General features: G+C 42.2%; 1 protein-coding gene across 1 annotated transcript in view; it reads left to right on the top strand.

The window, feature by feature from the left end:
- Positions 1-6750, top strand: part of SLC26A8 (solute carrier family 26 member 8) — a 74401-nt gene extending 67651 nt beyond the window's left edge. The window contains exon 19 of the mRNA XM_038006012.2: positions 6119-6750. Within this exon, the coding sequence (XP_037861940.2) occupies positions 6119-6571 (453 nt within the window). The 3' untranslated portion in view covers positions 6572-6750. The remainder of the gene's footprint in view (positions 1-6118) is intronic.
- The last annotated feature ends 10412 nt before the right edge of the window (positions 6751-17162 follow it).

Genomic DNA, 17162 nt, shown 5'->3' with positions numbered 1-17162 from the left:
CATTTTCAAATCAGTACCTGTGTAGGTTAAAGGTTTCCAAAAAAAAAAAAAAAAAAAGAAATTAAAACAGATGGGCACTAAAATATTATCTAATATCATCTAATGACTAGAAATTATTAAACAAAGCCTAGTTGATGAAATGAGACACCACATCTGAAACAAGGGCCAGCATGGTGGCTCACGCCTGTAATCCCAGCACTTTGGTAGGCCAACATGGGCGAATCACTAGGTCAGGAGATCAAGACCATCCTGGCTAACATGGTGAACCCCATCTCTACTAAAAATACAAAAAAATTAGCCAGGCATGGTGGCATGCACCTGTAAACCCAGCACTTTGGGAGGCCAAGATAGGCGGATCACTTGAGGTCAGGAGTTCAAAACCAGCCTGGCCGACATGGTGAAACCCTGTCTCTACTAAAAATACAAAAAAATTAGCCGGGCGAGGTGGCACGCACCTGTAGTCCCAGCTACTTGGGAGACTGAGCCAGGAGAAACGCTTGAACCCAGAAGGCAGAGGTTGCAGTGAGCCGAGATCGCGCCACTGCACTCCAGCCTGGGTGACAGAGCGAGACTCTGTCTAAAAACAGAACAAAACAAAACAACAACAACAACAAACACACACAACTAGTTAACTGGTAGTTAATAAAAAACAACTAGTTAGTAGTTAATTAGTAATAACTAATTATTAGTATTGTAACTAATAATTAGTAATTATTAACTAATCAATTGGTTTGAATTATGCCTTCTGCTTCTATTATAAATGGAAGTTTCTCTATTTTTTATTTATAATTATGATACTCAATATTTGTTTTTACATATTTAGTCATATATATTAATATTTCCTTTTCTTACTTATATTTACTTTTTATTTAGAAAGTCATTCCCACTTAGAAGGTAAATAAGACATATTTTCTAGATTTTTATGTTTTTATTTTTTATATGTTATACTCTTTAATGTAAATAGAATGTATTTCAATGTACAGGTATTAGAGGGTAATCTTCATTTTTTTTTTTATTTTTGAGACAGAGCCTCACTCTGTCACCCAGGCTGGAGTGCAATGGCGTGGTCTTGGCTCACTGCAACCTCTGCCTCCCGGGTTCAAGTGATTCTCCCTCCTCAGCCTCCCAGGTAGCTGGGACTACAGGCGCCTGCCACCACACCCCACTAATTTTTGTATTTTTAGTAGAGACGGGGTTTCACTATGTTGGCCAGGCTGGTCTCAGACTCCTGACCTCATGATCCACCCGCCTCAGCCTCCCAAAGTGCTGGGATTACAGGTGTAAGCCACTGCACCCGGCCTTAATCTTTATTTTTTATCTATATAGCTAATTATTTTGGGCTATGTACCATCTCTCTTAGTTCATTAGTGCTACTATAACAAAATATCTGAGACTGGGTAATTTGTACATAATAGATATTTATTTCTCACAGTTCTGAATGTGAGAAGTCCAAGATCAAGGCCCTGGCAGTTTCGGTGTCTGCTGAGGGCTTGTTCCATCTTCTCTCAGCAGCATCCTCATGTATCAGAAGATGGAAGGACAAAAGTGCCTATACTAGCTCCCTCCAACCCTTTTATAAGGCACTAATCCATTCACAAGGGCAGAGCCCTTATGACTTAATCACTCCCAAAAGGCCTCACCTCTTAATACCATCACAATGTGGATTAAGTTTCAACATGGATTTTGGAAGTCACACATGCAAATCATAGCACCATCTGACCATCTATTGAATAAGCCTTTTTTCCCCTACTGATATGTTATTTTCATAAAATATTATATTCTTATGAAAACTAAACTGTATTTCTAGCTTAGTTGTGGATTTCCTTGTTCTGTATAGCTTCAGTATCACAGTGTTTTTTGTTTTTGTTTTTTTGTTTTGTTTTTGTTTTTTTTTGAGACAGTCTCACTGTGTTGCCCAGTCTGGAATGCAGACTGGAATGCAGAATGGATCTCAGCTTACTGCAACCTCCACCTCCCAGGTTCAAGTGATTCTCCTGCCTCAGCCTCCTGAGTAGCTGGGATTACAGGCGTGCACCACCACACCTGGCTAATTTTTGTATTTTTAGTAGAGACAAGGTTTCACCGTGTTGCCCAGGCTGGTCTCAAACTCCTGACCTTAGGTGATCTGCCCACCTCAGCCTCCCAAAATCCTGGGATTACAGGTGTGAGCCACCACGCCTGGCTATCACACTGTTTTTGTTGCTATTGCTGTATAATACACTTTAACATTTGGTTAAGAAGTCCTATGTCATCAGTGTTCTATTTCAAAATTTGCTAAGTCATTCTCACCAATTTATTCTTCCAAACCAACGTTTGAATCTTTTGTCAGGTCTCCACCCCACAAAAACAAATCTTATTGAAATAATCATTAGAGTTGTATTAAAAATATAAAATTACTTGAGAATTTATATCTTTATAGTATTCATTCTTCTTATCCAGAAACATAAACTGTCTCTACATTTACTGTCTTCTTAAATGTTTCATGCATAGTAAGGTTTTGTGACTTTCTTCACATAGGAAAATCCTAGATACTTTATATGTTTTACTTTTTGGTTTTTTTGAGACAGGGTGTCACTCTGTCACCCAGGCTGAAGTGCAGTGGCATGATCACAGTGCACCACAGCCTCAGCCTCTCAGGCTCAAGCAATCCTCCAACCTCAACCTCCTGAGTATTTGGGAGTACAGACACACACCACTATGCCCAGCTAATATTTGTATTTTTCACAGAGACGGGGTTTTGCCATGTTGCCCAGGCTGGTCTTGAACTCCTGGGCTCAAGCAATCCACCCACCTCCACCTCCCAAAGTGCTGGGATTACAGGCATGAGCCACCACACCTGGCCATTTCCATTATATTTTCTAACTGGCAATTGCTAACATATAGAAAACTCATTGGTTTTTATTAAATTATTTGGCTACCTTTGTGAATCATTTTACTATTCCTAAGAGGTTTCACTGTTAATTCCTTTGGGTTTTCCAAATAGGAAAATATTTTCTAAAAATAATACTAATCTCTTATGTTCCAGTTGTTAGAATTCTTATTTCAATATCATACATTATTGCATTAACTAAACCTCTCAGAACAATTTAAGTCATAATGATGAATCTTGTCTTACTCCTGAATTTAATGAGGATTCTTGTGTGTCTATTAAGATTAGTGGTGGCCAGGTGTGGTGGCTCACGCCTGCAATCCTAGCACTTTGAGAGGCCAAAGCAGGCAGGATCACTTGAGGCCAGGAGTTTGAGACCAGCCTGGCCAACATGGCAAAACCCTGTCTCTACTAAAAATACAAAAAAATTAACTGGGCATGGTGGTACGCGCCTATAACCCCAGCTACTCAGGAGGCCAAGGCACGAGAATCACTTTAACCCAGGAAGCGGAGGTTGCAGTGGGCTGAGATCGTGCCACTGTACTCCAGCCTGGACGACAGAGTGAGACCCTGTCTCAAAAAAAGTTAAAAAATAAAAGACTAGTGGTGACAGCTGGTTTAAGATGGACATATCAGCTAAACATAGTGACTCATGCCTGTAATGCCAGCACTTTGGGAGACTGAGGCAGAAGAATCATTGAGGCCAGGAATTTCAGAGCAACCTGGACAACATAGTGAGATGCTATCTTGAAAAAAAAATTATTTAATTAAAAATCAGCCAGGTATGATGGTGCATACCTGTAATCCTAGCTACTTGGGAGCTTGAGGCAGGAGGATTGCTTGAGCCCAATAGTTTAAGGTCACAGTGAGCTTTGATTTTGCCACTGCACCCCAGCCTGGATGACAGAGTAAGACCTGGTCAAAAAAAAAAAAAAAAAGATGGACATTATCTACCATGTTTTAAAAAAGTATTTTCCTAATGTCCTAACATTCTTATATTAAGACTTGGTATTGAATATGTCAATTGTTTTCTGCTATTTAAGATAGGGAAGACTAGGAGAGTAGCAAGTTCTATTTCATGTGTATTGAATTCAAAATGCCTGGGCCGGGTGTAGCCTCATGCCTGTAATCCCGGCACTTTGGGAGGTGAGGCAGGTGGATCCCTTGAGGCCAGGAGTTCGAGATTAGCCTGGCCAACATGGTGAATCCTCTTCTTGACTAAAAATACAAAAATTAGTTAGGTGTGGTGGCGCACACCTGTCATTTCAGCTACTTGGGAGCCTGAGGCAGGAGAATCACTTGAACCTGGGAGGCGGAGGTTGCAGTGAGCCAAGATCATGCCACTGTACTCCAGCCTAGGCAACAGAACAATACTCAAAAAAAAAAAAAAAAAAAAAAAAGTTGCCTATTAAACATTCAAATGGAGATGTCAAGAATGAAAGTGAATATAAGAACCTGCAGATCGGGGAAGGGTTATAATCAAAGAATCATCAGCATCAGCCTACAGATGGTAACAAAAATTATGGGCCCAGAATAAAAGTCCCTATGGAGAGAGCATAGATAGAGAAGAGAAAGGTCCCAGGATCAAGCGCTGGGGCACCAACATCTAGAAGTCCAGTAGAAGTAGAGGAGACAGTAAAGAGACCAAGAAGCAGCAAGCAGGAAGGAATGAGGAAAAGCAGAAGAGTGTCATATGGTGGTTGAGAAGAAAATGTTTCAGGAAAGGTGAAGTGATTAATTTGGAGGAATGGTGCTACAGGCTGATTCAAGGCTTATGCAAGGCCTGTGGGTGCCTGCTATGTGACAAGCTCAGTGTCTGCTACTGGGGATATCAAGAACCAGGCCCTGTCATAGTCCACAAGCTTAGAGTCTAGTAAGGAGTAGGTTTGTAAATAAATAAAGCAATACATTACTGGTACTATGATGAAAGTGTGAATGAGGTGTAGCTGGAACACAAAAGAAGCTGTGGTCCTGCCTGGTCATCTTAGCTCTGAATCTGGGGTAATGACTAAGTGGATGTGGACAAGATGGAGGAGGACAAGTCAGGCAAAAGGAGCGGCATGCACAAAACTGAGCAGTAGTCAGGCAACTCTGGGTAACTTTATGGTGAGAGCAAAGGGCGGGGACCACAGCTGGAATAAAGCTAAAGAAGAATGGCAAGAGGCCAGGTCACACACACTTATATGCCCTGTCAAGGATTGCACTGGGGGTTGGCAAGACAAGTAAGATCAAGAAGACAAGATGTTTCAGGATGTTGTTAAGTCCATTGCTGTTTTAAATGGTTGCTCGTGAAATCCGGTCTAGCTAGAAAAGCCAGAGAAATTCTAAGTTGGAAATTGATTGAGTCTGAAGAATAGTGAGTAACTGAGAAACTAGAGGTTAGAAGGAAGATGAAAAGCAGATTTAAGGATGATATCATTGGCATTTTAAAGAAAAATTTTAAAAAAATTTTAATAAAAAATAAATAAAGGCTGGGTGCAGTGGCTCATGCTCGTAATCCCAGCACTTTGGGAGGCTGAGGCGGGCAGATCACTTGAGTTCAGGAGTTCAAGACCAGCCTGGCCAGCATGGTGAAACCCTGTCTCTACTAAAAATACAAAAATTAGCCAGTCGTGGTGGTGCATATCTGTAGTCCCAACTACTTGGGAGGCTGAGGCAAGAGAATCACTTGAATTCGGGAAGTAGAGGTTTGCAGTGAGTCAAGATCATGCCACTGCACTCCAGTCTGGGCAACAGAGCAAGACTCTGTATCAAAATTAATAACAATAATAAAAAGAAAAGTAGACTTAGGTAAGAAATATTTTCTACTCTGCAAGGAACCCATGGTTCTGGTACCTTAAGTCCTATTGTATTCTGAAATTCGTTGACTGCTCAAAGATTAAAAGTCTGGGTTTTGTTTGTTTGTTTTTTGTGACAAAGTCTCACTCTGTTGCTCAGGCTGGAGTGCAGTGATGCAAACACAGCTCACTGCAGTTTCAGCCTCAAGCGATCCTCCTGCCTCAGCCTCCTGGGTAGCCAGGACTACAGGCATGTGCCATCATGCCCAGCTAGTTTTTAAAATTATCATTATTATTATTATTTGTAGAGATAGAAGTTTCACTATGTTGCCCAGGCTGACCTTGAACTCCTGGGCTAAAGTGATTCTCTTGCCCCAGCCTCCCAAAGTGCTGGGATTAAAGGTATGAGCCACTGTGTTCAGCAGAAAGTTAAATTTAATTAGAAATTTTAACCTACCTAATTGTATTTCAGAATGACAACTCAATATATAAAATGAGCAGCAGTTTTCTAGGAAGCCAAAAAAATGTAAGTCCAGGCTTCACCAAGATCCAACAGCCTGTAGAAGAGGAGTCAGAGTTGGATTTGGAGCTGGAGTCAGAACAAGAGGCTGGGCTGGGTCTAGACCTAGACCTGGATCAGGAACTGGAGCCTGAGTCAGAGCTGGAGCCTGAAATGGAGCCCAAGGCTGAGACTGAGACCGAGACCGAGATGGAGCCCCAGCCTGAGACTGAGCCCGAGATGGAGCCTGACCCCAAATCTAGGTCAAGAGCTCACACCTTCCCTCAGCGGCATTACTGGCCTACGTATCATCCGCGTACGGCTTCCACCCAGTCTCAGACTCAGCCTCGGACATGGTCAGTGGACAGAAGACGCTATCCTATGGATTCATACTCACCGGAGGGCAACAGCAATGAAGATGTCTAGGAGATGAACTGGAAATAAGGGGTCGGATAATCCTGGCAAATCCTCCTATCCAAAAGGGGTCAATTGTCCAGAGACCTAGATTGGATATGAACTAGCAGTACTTCCTTCCTGACTGTGACTCCTACCACCTGCCGGCCTTCTTCCTTGTTCTGCACTGGGATCACACTCCCAGATCACATTACTAAATGCCAACAATTATCTCTTAATTCCCTATCCAGGCTCCCCTCATTTCACCTTAAGCATATATTCTAGTCATGAATTTCCTTCTTCACACACCCCACATCTCCGGGCTTTGTGCCAGACCATCTCTAACTTAATCCTCTCATCCCTGTTCCCCCTTCTCCAAAGAGATGAAGCTCAAATAAAATGTATAACTCTAGTAACATTTGGATCCTTCCTGCACCCTCTCCCTTCTCTGTATTCTGTATCCTGAAGGAAATGTCAAATGGGAGGGATCCCAGAAGGGAATGGACATGGTGGAGAAGAGATGAACAAGAGAAAAAAAAATTAAGTAGCATTTGATTTTATGTGCAAGGTATCTTCCCTGTACTGATAGGGGAAATGGGGAAAACAGGTAGGTTAATCTGGGTCAAAAGCAAGCCAGCCTGTGAGACTTGTAGTACAACGTCCTGCCAAACTGAGAAAACTTTTGCTGTCATTCTCAGAGGTCAAGATCTTATCCTGCCACTGGTTTCATAAGGCCAATGAGCTGTACCAACTGATGGGAATTCCCTTTATGAGTTCCCTTTGTGGAACTCTCCCTGGGGTTCAGATTCACATTCACCATTCAGATTCACCATTGTTTCTTTCTTACACGTTTTTAAGATATAGGCAATTTGGAATCTGTACTCTTGGTGCACCAAGGAGTTAAAATCTGTGACAGCCACAACCAGCCTAGAAGTTGGAAAAGTCAATCATTACTAGTTTTGTCCAAATCCATTCAAAAAATTTCCCCCTTCCCCACTTAAAATATGTCTAGTATTAAAGTATGACCAGAAGAAAAATATAGACCCCTGGGCAAAGGTATATGAAATCCTGAATTTTATTTCCAGCTCAAAAAACATGACTCCTCCTGCTTCGGTACTCCATTTATCTTGTTAAGTGAAATAAATCTTAGTTAAAATATAGATTTCTTTTATCATAAAGATAGCATATGCATTCACCCATTGTAGAAGCATTTTGTTAAGCATCTGCTACATGCGTAGCGTCTTGAACTGTGAGGTAGGTAAAATAATATTATCCTAATTTATACACGCATAAAACTGAGATATAATGTGCAACATGACCTTGTAAATACAAAAAGAGGTAGGGGCCAAAGTCACAAGCTTCATTGTTTCATGTTTACTGAACACATTTATTGAAGGCCTACTCTGTGCTAAGCACTGTCCCAGGTGCTGAAGATACAGGATGGGTATAGAACAGATGACAAAAATAATTACAAGTTGTGAAAAGTAATAAATCACAAATTGTGAAGATGAAACACAAGAAACTCTTGGGGCATGTATCAAGAGGACCTGATCTAGTCTTGAGTCTCAAGGAAGTTCTTCCTAAGGCAATGACATATGACTTGAGATCTGAAGGATGAGTAGGAGTTAGGCTTAAAGTAAATTCCAATGATTGCTAGAAGGGCAGGAACAAATGGGAACCCAAGAGCAGTGGCCATGGATGAGAACATCTGGGGCACAACTAGGTGGAGCCTATGATACCAAGGGCTCAACTAGAAATGTCAAACCAGGAATAAGTTGTCAGGATGGCAGGGACAGGCACAGAAATCTGCCAAAGCCAAGGAAACATTTCATATTTTAACAGGAGACTAAGAAGTACACAGAGAGCCCATTTTCTGCAGGTTGCTGCCTTCTCACTCCAGTTCCCTTCTAGTCCCATGTGTCCATTAGAGTAAAATCTGTAAACAGAGAATCAATGGCTTCTGACACTTGTGCCATTAAGTCGTAGAGTCTAGACTTGGGTCCTTTCTGCTACAACTGCAACAAGGCTGTATTAGTCTGTTTTCACACTGTTATAAAGACACTACCTGAGACTAGGTAATTTATAAAGAAAGGAGGTGTATTAGACCATTTTCATGCTACTGATAAAGACGTATCTGAGACTGGGAAGAAAAAGGTTTAATTGAACTTACAGTTCCACATGGCTTGGTAGGCCTCAGAATCATGGCAGGAGGTGAAAGGCACTTCTTACACGGTGGTGGCAAGAGAAAATAGGAAGAAGCAAAAGCGGAAATCCCTGATAAAACCATCAGATCTCGTGAGACTATTCACTATCATGAGAATAGCATGGGAAAGACCCGCCCCCATGATTCAATTACCTCCCCCTGGGTCCCTCCCACAGCACATGGGAATTCTGGGAGATATAATTAAAGTTGAGATTTGATGGGGACACAGCCTCCAACAAACCATTCCACCCCTGACCCCTCTAAATCTCATGTCCTCAAGTTTCAAAACAAATCATGGCTTACCAACAGTCCCCCAAAGTCTTAACTCATTGCAGCATTAACACAAAAGTCCACAGTCCAAAGTCTCATCTGAGACAAGGCAAGTCCCTTCCTGCTATGAGCCTGTAAAATCGAAAGCAAGTTAGTTACTTCCTAGATACAATGGGAGTACAGGTATTGGGTAAATACAGCCATTCCAAATGGGAGAAATTGGCCAAAACGAAGGGTGTACAGGGCCTATGCAAGCCCAAAATCCAGCGGGGCAGTCAAATTTCAAAGCTCCAAAATTATCTCCTTTGACTCCAGGTCTCACATCCAGGTTATGCAAGAGGTGGGTTCCCATGGTCTTGGGCAACCCTACCCCTGTGGCTGTGGAGGGTACAGCCTCCCTCCTGGCTGCATTCATGGGCTAGTGTTTAGTGTCTGCAGCTTTTCCAGGTGCATAGTGCAAGCTGTCAGTGGATCTATCATTCCGGGGTCTGGGGGATGGTGGCTCTCTTCTCACAGCTCCACTAGACAGTGCCCCAGTAGGGACTCTGTGTGAGGGCTCCAATCCCACATTTCCCTTCTGCACTGCCCTAGCAGAGATTTTCCATGAGGGCCCCACCCCTATAGCAATCTTTTGCCTGGGCATCCAGGCATTTCCATACATCTTCTGAAATCCAGGCAGAGGTTCCCAAACCTCAATTCTTGACTTCCGTGCACCCACAGGCTCAACACCATGTGGAAGCTGCCAAGGCTTGGGGTTTCTACCCTCTGAAGCCACAGCCCAAGCTCTATGTTGGCCCCTTTCAGCCATGACCAGGGCAGCTGGGACACAGGGCACCAAGTCTCTAGGCTGCGCATAGCACAGGGACCTGGGCCCGACCCATGAAGCCACATTTTCTTCCTGGGCCTCCAGGCTTGTGATTGGAGGGGCTGCTGTGAAGATCTCTGACATGGCCTGGAGACATTTTCCCCAAGGTCTTGGGGATTAACATTAGGCTCCTGGCTACTTATGCAAATTTCTGCTGCCAGCTTGAATTTCTCTCCAGAAAACTGGTTTTTCTTTTCTATCACACTGTCAGGCTGCAAATTTTCTGAACTTTTTATGCTCTGCTTCTTTTATAAAACTGAATGCCTTAAACAGTACCCAAGTCACCTCTTGAATGCTTTGCTGCTCAGAAATTTCTTCTGCCAGACACCCTAAATCATCTCTAGCAAGTACAAAGTTCCACAAATCTCTAGGGCAGGGGCAAAATGCCACCAGTCTCTTTGTTAAAACATAACAAGAGTCACCTTTGTTCCAGTTCCCAACAAGTTCCTCATCTCCATCTGAGACCACCTCAGGCTGGACCTTATTGTTCATGTCACTATCGGCATTTGTTGGGCAGCATTCAACAAGTCTCTGGGGAGTTCCAAATTTTCCCACATTTTCTTGTCTTTTTCTCAGCCCTCCAAACTGTTCCAACCTCTGCCTGTTACCCAGTTCCAAAGTCGCTTCAACATTTTCAGGTATCTTTTCAGCAGCACCCCACTCTACTAGTACCAATTTACTGTATTAGTCTGTTTTCATGCTGGTAAAGACATATCTGAGACTGGGAAGAAAAAGAGGTTTAACGGAACTTACAGTTCCACATGACTTGGGAGACCAGAATCATGGGAGGAGGCAAAAGGCACTTCTTACATGGTGGTGGCAAGAGAAAATGAGGAGGATGCAAAAGCGGTAACCCCTGATAAAACCATCAGATCTTGTAAGACATATTCACTATCACAAGAATAGCACAGGAAAGACTGGCCCCCATGATTCAACTACCTCCCCCTGGGTCCCTCCCACAACACGTGGGAATTCTGGGATATACAATTAAAGTTGAGATTTGGTGGGAACACAGCCGAACCATATCAGGAGGTTTAATTGACTCACAGTTCCACATGGCTGGGGAGGCCTCAGGAAACTTACAATCATGGTGGAAGGCAAAGGGGAAGGAGGCACCTTCTTCACAAGGTGGCAGGAGAGAGCAAAAGGGGAGCTGCCAAACACTTTTAAAACCATCAGCTCTCATGAAAACTGACTATCACGAGAACAGCATGGGGGAAACTGCCTCCACGATCCAATCACCTCCCACCAGGTCCCTCCCATGTGGCGACTGCAATTTGGATTACAGTTCAAGATGAGATTTGGATGGGGACACAGAGCCAAACCATATTAATGGTTAAATATTGGCTTTGATGCATGACCTCAGAAAGACCAACCAGATGCTTGGACTATACTCTGTCTTTAAAAAATACTCTGGTATAAACTCATAGCATCGAGCCCCTCCCAAAGTAATCAAATAAGGAAAATTGATTAACCCATTATAAATAGTACAACACTAAAGAAAGGGTAAAGTGATTAACAATTCAAAGGCTAAGTCTTCCAACACGGAGATCACCTGAAATTCTAAGCCATTTCAAACTTTACCAAATGGTATAGTTTGGATTAGTTAGCTCACTTCTCGCAGCACGGTCATCATGGTTTTCTCTCTCTAATAAGAAACTGGAGAAAAATTCTAAAGGCTGCAAAATGGATAAAGAATAAGTTGGAAAGTATAAATGTCTTGGAAGCACAAATACTTCCATTACTTTCCCTCAAAACAGCTTGTGTTCTACAGTAAATGGCAGTTGAGGTATGATTTTCATATGTGAATATCTAAGTGGATTCCATAGTACTGCGAAAAAGTAGGTTTGAAAGAGACTGTCAAAAAATAAAGTGACCCCGGGTAGCTGTCTCTGTATGTGTTAAATGTCACAAAGTCCAAGGACTCAACTATATTGCATCTAGATGTGACTCATTAGCAGAGGTAGAGAAAGTAACGGCATAATCCAAGGTTATTAATGATCTCAGGGCCATAGAATCTCAGTGCTTGGAAGGACCACGAGGGCTGACTAGTCAAATTACCCATCTAATCTCTTACAATTTAATTAAACATTTATTGGAATGCTCACCATATCCTAGATACTATGGGTTTTAGTAATCTATTGCTGCATAATAAACCACCCCAAAATTTAGTAGCTTAAAACAATAATCATGCCTTTGCTAATAATTCTGCAATTTAGGTTGGGTTTAGCTGGGCCCATTTTTTAAATAATTTTTTAGTTTTGCAGCTGGGCCTGTTCTTTTATTTTTGTAAAGACAGGGTCTTGCTATGTTGCCCAGGCCAGTCTCAAACTCCTGGCCTCAAGTGATCTTCCCACGTCAGCCTCCCAAACTGGGATTAGAGGCATGAGCTACCACACTCTGTCCCCAGATATTTTTTATACCTGCTTGGTTGAGTCTGCAGATGTAGAACTCATGAATATGGAGGGCTGACTCCACATAGTACCACCTATAAAGTAATTACGCCAAAAAAAATGAACCTGAATATTATCAATCCTCTAGATCTGGTAGATTGAAGTAAATACAAGGAGCAGAGGAACATGTTAAGTAACACTAGGAGAATCCAATTAGTAGAATCCAAAAAATTCAACAGAACAAATGAACCAGTTTCTTTAACAACTAAGATGAAAAACAGCTGGGCATGGAGGTATGTGCCTATAGTCCCAGCAACTTGGGAGGCTGACACAGGAGGATCGCTTGAGCCCAGAAGTTAGAGACCAGCCTGGGCAACATAGAAAGACCACATATTTAAAAAAAAAAAAAATGAAAAACAAACATAACAACAACAAAAACAAAGAGGGAGGAGGAACCTATAAACCAGGAGACTTAATAGTTACATCAACTACGTGCAATGCATGGACCTTGTTTGAATCCTATGTGAACTAATTAACTGGAAAAGAACAGAAGAAAACTTCTACTTTTGAGTAAAATGTAGTAGGAAGTGACAGTTTATCACTTTATATCAAGAGGAAAAACATGGGCTGGGCATCGTGACTCATGCATGTAATCCCAACACTTTGGTAGGTTTAGGCAGGAGGATCACTTGAGCTCAGGAACTCGAGACCAGCCTGGGCAACATGGTGAGACCCTGTCTCTTTAAAAAAAAAAAAAAAAAAAGTGAAAAAAAGAATGAATTATAACAATCATATTTTGAAAGATATTGGAGAGCTGTAGAAGCAAAGAAGATTAAAAGAACTAAAAGTTAAGAGAGAAAAGATTCCTTCCCAGGGAAGTTGAGATTATTGGCCATTTTCTTTCTTAGAGGTTTGTATTAGTCTGCTTTTACGCTGCTGATACAGACATACCTGAGACTGGGCAATTTACAAAGGAAAGAGGTTTAATGGAGAACTCATAGTTCCACATGGCTAGAGAAGCCTCAAGACTATGACAGAAGGCAAAGAGGAGCAAGCCACATCTTACATGGATGGCAGCAGGTAAAGAGAGAGCTTGTGCAGGGCAACTCCCGTTTTCTGAAACCATCAGATCTCGTGAGACCCATTCACTGTCACAAGAACAGTACGGGAAAGACCCATCCCCCTAATTCAATCATCTTCCACCAGGTCCCTCCCACAACACGTGGGAATTATGGGAGCTACAAGATAAGATTTGGGTGGGGACACAGAGCCAAACTATATCAGGGTTATTTGCTGAGTTTGGGTAAGTGCTAAAGATCAGGCTTTCCTTCAGCACAGTGAAGCTTCTGATAGCCACATGGCTGTCACTGACTGCTGTTCTACTCAAGACATCTGCTGAGTGCCAGGGCCACTCAGGAGACTAGAGATTGGCCTGCAAAGGCAAAATGAAGTTTCCTACAGTCCGAAAATGCTTAGGAGAAAAAGTACCACTATGGAAAGAGGCCATAAGCACACACAGAGTCTTCCCTTTGAAACATTTAAAACCAGAAGCAGGTTGAGTCTAACTAATGCCAGAGCATAGCTCAATTCCTGATTGAATTGAGATTATAACTGCCTCACCTTATTTGCCTTATTAGGCAAATAGAAAAAAAGTGTATATCCTATCTTGGGGGCAGTAACATTGACTTCAGTTTATGGTTTTGTTTTGTTTTTTTGTTTGAGATGGAGTCTTGCTCTGTTGCCCAGGCTGCAGCGCAGTGGCGCTATCTCGGCTCACTGCAAGCTCTGCCTCCCAGGTTCACGCCATTCTCTTGCCTCAGTCTCCCGATTAGCTGGGACTACAGGCACCCGCCACCACGCCTGGCTAATTTTTTGTATTTTTTAGTAGAGATGGGGTTTCACCGTGTTAGCCAGAACAGTCTCGATCTCCTGACCTCGTGATCTGCCCGCCTCAGCCTCCCAGAGTGCTGGGATTACAGGGGTGAGCCACCGCGCCCAGCCCAGTTTTGTTTTTAAACAACATCCAGCATACAGTTAGAAACAATCACAAGACACATAAAGAGGCAGGAAAAGTATCTGATAATTAAGAAAATTTATATAATAGAAGCAGTCCCACAGATGATTCAGGTGTTAGAATTAGCAGTTAAGGACTTCAAAATAATGATCATAAGTATGTTAAAGTAGAGTAAAGGATGGGCAAAATGAAAAGATAGATAATTTCAAAAGAGAATTGTAACCTATAGGAAAAGAATCAAATGGGCATTCTAGAACTGAAATATGAAGTATTAGAAAATAAAAACTTACCAGATGAATTTAACAGACTGGACACAGCAAAAGATAGGATTAGATAACTCAGACAGGAAACAGAAAATATTCTAAATGAAGCACATAGAGAAAAAAATTAAAAAAAAAAAAAACAACAGAAAAGAGCATTCATGACACGTAGGACAAAGTCAAATGACCTAATACATATCTTTTTTTTTTTTGAGACAAAGTCTCAGCCTGTCACCCAGGCTGGAGTGTAGTGGCGCCATCTCAGCTCACTACAACCTCTGCCTCCCGGGTTCAAGCGATTCTCCTGCTTCAGCCTCCTAAGCAGCTGGGACTACAGGTACGCACCATCACGCCTGGCTAATTTTTGTATTTTTAGTAGAGACAGAGTTTCGCCATGTTGGCCAGGCTGGTCTCAAACTCCTGACCTTGTGATCCACCCACCTCAGCCTCCCAAAATGCTGAGATTACAGGTGTGAGCCACCACACCTGGCCCCCTAATATATATCTTATAGGAGTTCCAGAAACAGAAAAGAGAATAGGGAAAGCAATATCTGAAACTATAGTGACTGGCAATTTGCCAAAACAGGAAAGATCGCTCAAAGATTCAAGAAGACTGACAAGCATGATAAATAGAAACCAAGTGTAGGCATATAATAGCCAAGTTGCTGAAAATCAAAGACAAACAGTAAATCTCACACAAAGCCGGAGAAAGAAGACCCATACTTATGAGAGAACAGCAAGAACGCTGATTGTTCAACTTTCCCATGATAGCCACAAGACTCTTTTAGGACGACATCTTTTAAGTTCTGAAAGAAAAAATATATGGGCTGGGTGTGGTGGCTCATGCCTATAATCCCAGCACTTTGGCAGGCTGAGGTCAGGGGATGGATCACTTAAAGCCAGGAGTCTGATATCAGCCTGGCCATCATGGCGAAACTCCATCTCTACTAAAAATTTTTAAAAATTACTCAGGCATGGTGGTACGCACCTGTAGTCCCAGCTACTCGGGAGGCTAAAGCAGGAGAATTGCTTGAATCCCAGAGGCAGAGGTTGCAGTGAGCCGAGTTCATACTACTGCACACCAGCCTGGGTAATAGAGCAAGACTTCATCAAGAAAAGAAAAGAAAAAAGAAGAGAAGAGAAGAGAAAAGAAAAGAGAAAAGATGGTGACCTAAAATTGCTGAGAGATGAATGAGCTTGAGGATGAAATGCATATTGCTAAGTTCTGAGGTCTCTCAGCTTCAGACTGATAGCTCCAAACAGTGGTTTGTGTGTATCATCAAATGAAAAAAAAAAAGCCTTAACAAATTAATTTTGGCTTACCACTCACTCCTATCTGAATATAGCCTAAAAAGCAAACAGTTTTTTATATATCTGAATCTTTTCATTCATTCATTCATGTACCTTCCCATGCATTTATTCTCTTATTCATCCATGCATGTTTGGATCAAATATTCAAGATAGTCCTTGCCCTCAAGATCTCCATAATTTGAACAAGCCAGAGGGACAGAATATATTACAATACCATGTGATATGTACAACTCAAAAATTAAGAAAAACTACAGTGGCCAGGCACAGTGGCTCTCATCTATAATTTCCTTGAAGAGCAAGTATTATTCCCCTACTTTTCTGTATCTCATAGATTTCTCTGAAGAGCAAATATTTTTCTGCGATACAGAAAAGTAGGGGAAAAGCGAATCTCCTGTACTTTTGCTGCCTACAGATAAACTCTGTGGGGTTTTTGCTTTACTGTAAAGTACAGACTTTGTCATAATAGTGGAGGAATTCCCCTTTCCCCCTTCCCAGTGTTATAGAACTTTAGAAAAAATCCAACAAATCATGGGGTGCCTTGGTTAAATCTAAAAGAAAAATAACCCATCCTAACATGCATTTCTTTTTCTCAAGGAAATTAAGATAAACAACTTGGGAAGTGGGGCCAGTTCCCCATACCTGGACACAGCCCTCTAGGCAGCTCCAGAACTACATGTTTGTTTCTGGCATCCTTTCCTTAGGTTTAATAAACTTGAGAAACTGCCAGGGGAGTCAACCGAAACTATGGCCATTCCCTTACCCTCTCCAATTGTTTTAGGAAGCTGCCTCTCCAGTCCCAGGGGAGGCTGTCCTTGGTCAACCTGTGACATCAGCAATTTACCTCCAGATTTCTTCACTTAAGGAATATTTGAGCGCTTGCTTTGTACTGAGCCTTATGCCTGTCTGTGGTTTTACAGGATGAGTTCCTTCTCTGGAAGAAGTCATAGGCTGAGGGGGAGAGTGCATGTAACTCAGGGACTATAATGCTGGGTGCACTGACCAAGTTGTTTCAGAGAAGAGGGCTGTGAGGATGTGGAGGAGGCAGGACAGGACTTTACCTCACCCTCTGCTGGGGGCATTGGGGAAGTCCTGTGGATAGGGGGCTTGAGGAAAGCATGTGGTTCTTCTGGTCACAGCTACCCATGGTGCCCTTAACCTGCTACATCCCCTGAAACCTGACCACTGGTTTTCATTCTGCCTGTAGTATCTGACTCTGTGAGATCTCAACGCATGTTATAAAGGATGCATAGAAGACAGAGCATCTGAGAAAATTCCTACTCTCTCACTCCACAATTATGCTGGGCTGCC

The sequence above is a fragment of the Chlorocebus sabaeus genome, chromosome 17 (assembly GCF_047675955.1).
Source record: "Chlorocebus sabaeus isolate Y175 chromosome 17, mChlSab1.0.hap1, whole genome shotgun sequence".
In the NCBI taxonomy this organism is placed as follows: Eukaryota; Metazoa; Chordata; class Mammalia; order Primates; family Cercopithecidae; genus Chlorocebus; species Chlorocebus sabaeus.
The sequence above is the reverse complement of the archived record's forward strand: the minus strand, read 5'-3'. Positions and strand labels throughout refer to the sequence as shown.